The sequence below is a fragment of the Morus notabilis genome, unplaced genomic scaffold (assembly GCF_000414095.1).
Source record: "Morus notabilis unplaced genomic scaffold, ASM41409v2 Scaffold87, whole genome shotgun sequence".
Lineage (NCBI taxonomy): Eukaryota > Viridiplantae > Streptophyta > Magnoliopsida > Rosales > Moraceae > Morus > Morus notabilis.
In genome coordinates, this window is record NW_010366183.1 from 421,462 (window position 1) to 425,147 (window position 3,686).

At 39.1% G+C, this 3,686-nt stretch overlaps 1 protein-coding gene across 1 annotated transcript; it reads right to left on the reverse strand.

Moving 5' to 3' along the window:
• LOC21405949 (transmembrane protein 64) lies at nt 1-3,117 on the reverse strand. Its single transcript, XM_024173306.1, has 4 exons — nt 2,619-3,117; nt 1,830-2,066; nt 1,514-1,731; nt 1-608 (listed from the first exon to the last, which is right to left on the reverse strand). The coding sequence occupies exons 1-4, from the start codon at nt 2,889-2,891 to the stop codon at nt 428-430; spliced, it is 909 nt and encodes a 302-aa protein (XP_024029074.1). The 5' UTR covers nt 2,892-3,117; the 3' UTR covers nt 1-427.
• Between the last annotated feature and the right edge of the window lie 569 nt (nt 3,118-3,686).

Sequence of the window (3,686 nt, forward strand, 5' to 3'; positions counted from 1 at the left end):
AAAAAAAAAAAAAGCAACACCCATTTTCTATATACAGTAAACAATCTTGTCCCAAAGTCAATTCAATTCTTTCCAACCAAGATTTCAAACATATACAAGTGATAATTGATGAAGAGAGAGAATGGGTTGGAGAAAGAGGGGACAAAGAGATACCAAGGAGGGAGAAATAGAGGAGCAAAGAAGACATTTTCTTTTAAGGAAGAAAGAAGTTCCAGTATAACATAGATGTCAATCATGTTAGAGCTTTGTCACGGTTTCCTTTGCGTCTGTCCTTTTCCTCAATGTTTCTATACAATCATTATAAGATAAAGAAACCCCTCTTATGGATGAAGTCGTTTTAATATTTTAACTCCATCCAATATGTGCCATGCTCATTCCCTGGCCAGGCTCGTGTAACATATGGTTTTCATGAAGCCAAAAGCTTTACTTACTGCAATAGCAATTCATCTTCCCGCTGAAGTTGCTTGAGCTTCCTTTTTGCGTATACAGTGAAGAAAGCCGTAGTAGCTGTCGCAGCACAGAATCCTAAAACGGTAAAGATTATCTGTGGAGCGGAAAGGCCTTGGTGCTCATGTGAAGCGTCTGCGAGTGTCCGTATTAGGATCCCACTGCAATGGAACGATAATGAAAAAAACTAAACGATCAAGAACACATAAAAGTTTCTCTGGTTCAAACGTAAAAACAACTTCCCTAAACAAGCAGGGTAAAGGAAAGAATGGGTGAGATGATCAGACATCTAGAAAACAAGGTTTTAATATAAATTGAAAAGCATAATTGGAATTCTCTCTTTTAAGTAAACGAACAAGGCAATCCTACAAATCGTAAACATGCACGTAAATGGAAACTAATGCAAGGCAATAGGGAAGAAAACGAAGAAGAGAAACCAAGTAAAGAGATCAATTGCAACTACCCAACCTGAGTTAGTGCATTGCTTAAGCATTGCAAATCCCAACCCTACTTAAGAGAGTCCAACGATGCTTCATTAAGTTATAAACCATAGTAGCAACTCAAGAGGGCTTAAATTTCTACCAGAAAAAAACTCTTGAGGGGTTTTATCAATTGAAGATGGAGGTGACAGCAGAGGCAAGAACAAACAAAAAATCATGCTTTGAACGTACACTTAAATGCAAAAACGAGGAAAATTCTGGCACGTAAAACCAGCTTTAAACTATAAAAGAAAGACCCCTCAATCAAACAAGAACGGATTATCACATTGACTATTCTCCAGTCATTTATGCTTATAAATGAATTCAAAAGGTGACATTTCTCAAAGATAAATACGAATGCAATCTCCTATTTTGCACATGAATATTGTTGGGAATGAGAAGTATCTGCACACGGAATGCGTCTTACAGAGCAATACATTTACGCAAATAAATGTGGTGATTCATGAACGATGAATGCTAGAAAACCATAGGCAAGAGGTTATACGCGCATATACTAAAACACATATAGGACCCTGTCCTCAAAATGATGCACAACACAGACAGAGAAAGGGAGGGAGTTATCATACGTGTACATGGTAACAAATATTTCAGGCACCATTCCAACCAAGGACCCTAGAAAGTATGGGCCATATTTAACATTTGTTGCCACAGCGCAGTAATTGTAAATGATATACGGAAATGGAGAAACCCTGATCAACATCACAGCTCGAAACTGATGAAGCCAGTCTCCTTCACCGGCCGATCTCAGAATTGAAGCTCTCTTTGGATACTTTTCCAACCAACCCTACAAAACATAACAAAAATAGAAAGAATGACTTGTATAAATAGGATGAGCGCAGAGATAAAATCAATCGGTTAACAAAACAGAATCATGGAACACACTTGAATCTTATGATAGAAGTGAGAGCCAATGAAGTAAGGAAGAGATACGCCCACGGCGGCCGCTGATATGATAAGCAGAAACCCAAATCCATAACCGAAAGTCATTCCGGCCACCCACATTGACGGCGAAGACGGTAGAAGAAGGGTGGGGAATATAGCCACAGAAGCAAAAACCAGAACTGCAAGCACTGGAGTGCTGAATGTTGTTGTCTCCCAATGTATAAGAGGAATAATCTCCTGATATAAACACAATGTTATTCATCAGCAGCAGAACAACATGACTTTGCAGTTTGCATGTATAATGTAAAATATACAATCACATATCAATTGGGATTTTGGAAACCAGGGACATGCAAACCTAATAAAGCTCAGTCTTGAAACTCCTAATTTATTTTTTCCCCAATTGAAGCACAAATTCAATTGGGTAATAAAAAAGAAGCTCCATTTCATCGGATGAAGTATCTAAAACCCTTTAAGAAACAACTTGATGTCCTGAAAATCTAATGCATCAAGTTTTGCGCTTCATATGGTCGTCAAAACAGCCAAAAATCATAATCCAAATATCAAACAAATTAGGGTAAAATCACAAAAACCGCAAATTAGAAACCGGAAAAACATGTCTTTTCCTTCACAAACGAAGAAAAAAAAAGCCATTCCCAAATATATACAGGAAAAAAAGAAAAGAAGTCGATTTCAAAATTCAAAAACAAATAACAAATATATTCACAACAGAAATACAACAAGAACCAGAAACCCTCCACGAAAAGAAGAGAATAATAAATTACAAACCTTATCCATGAAAAAGGGACCAATCCATTTGACAAAAACCCCGGCCAACAAACTGCCGCAGAGGACCAATAGAACCAACCGAGCCCAGTACCACCACGATCTACCACTGATCGAAGAAGATGGTTCGACGGAGCCATCAAACCCTTCTCCAGGCCGGCATTCATCAGGTCCCATCCTCAATTTCACGTATCCCTCATTGACGTCGCCGCCGCCGAATCTGACCCCGAGCTCCGGCACCACCTCGCCCTGACCGTCTTCCTCATAATAAGTCATGGAAAAACCCCCCGGAGAAAGCTCAGGCGCCTCGTCCTCCTTCGTTTCCCCTCCGGCGAAGACGCAGAGAAGAGAAGATCGCCGCTCGGAATTCGGAAACCCGAGACGGAGAGGAAATTGCACGAATTGCAGAGAATGTAGGGTTTCAGAAACGAGAATCGAAACCGGAGAAGGAATGAAGGAAGACTGTCTGGTAGAGATGCGTGGGAGGTTTTTGATGAAGAATAATAAAAAACAAAATAAAGGATTTTCAAAAAAGAAAAGGAAATAAAAAATATTAAAAAACGAAAATATGTGGGAATAAAAACAGACTTTACGAAACTGCTAAATTTTAGAAAACGGTGTCGTTACTCTTCTGTAGTGAAACACGCGTGTTGTGACGAGGATTTGTTAGCGTGACAGCTTTCCAATACTTCCAATTTCCATAACATAACGGCTATTTTTATAATTTTATTGCTTTACTCTTTTTTGGGGTGCTTTTTTCCGATTATTTTGATTGGTTGTCGTAGCTTCACTGTCACGGTAGGAATGTGGGGCCCCAGCTGGTTCTGGACCGACTGAGTTGACTCGCTCACTGTTTGTTTTATATTTGTTTTTGACGTGTACTGAGTCGATAATAAAATAATAAAAATACGTTTATTTAGGGGAAGAAAAAAAAAAAAGAGAAACAAGAGATTTGTGAAATTGACACGTCATGAGTTGGCAGATTGGAATGTTACACGTGGATTTTGAGCTGGCAACAGCCAGTCTCATGCGAGGATAAGTTTATTAGTCCGCGAGTGCAATTTTAGGTTA

Bases quoted from the DNA above. Each gene is read 5' to 3' on its own strand.
- LOC21405949 (XM_024173306.1), bottom strand. From the start codon at position 2,891: ATGACTTATTATGAGGAAGACGGTCAGGGCGAGGTGGTGCCGGAGCTC. The intron at 1,732-1,829 runs GTGTGTTCCATG...TATGTTTTGTAG, and splicing joins ACTTCTATCATAAGATTCAA to GGTTGGTTGGAAAAGTATCC. The intron at 609-1,513 runs GTATGATAACTC...GTTCCATTGCAG, and splicing joins ATATTTGTTACCATGTACAC to TGGGATCCTAATACGGACAC.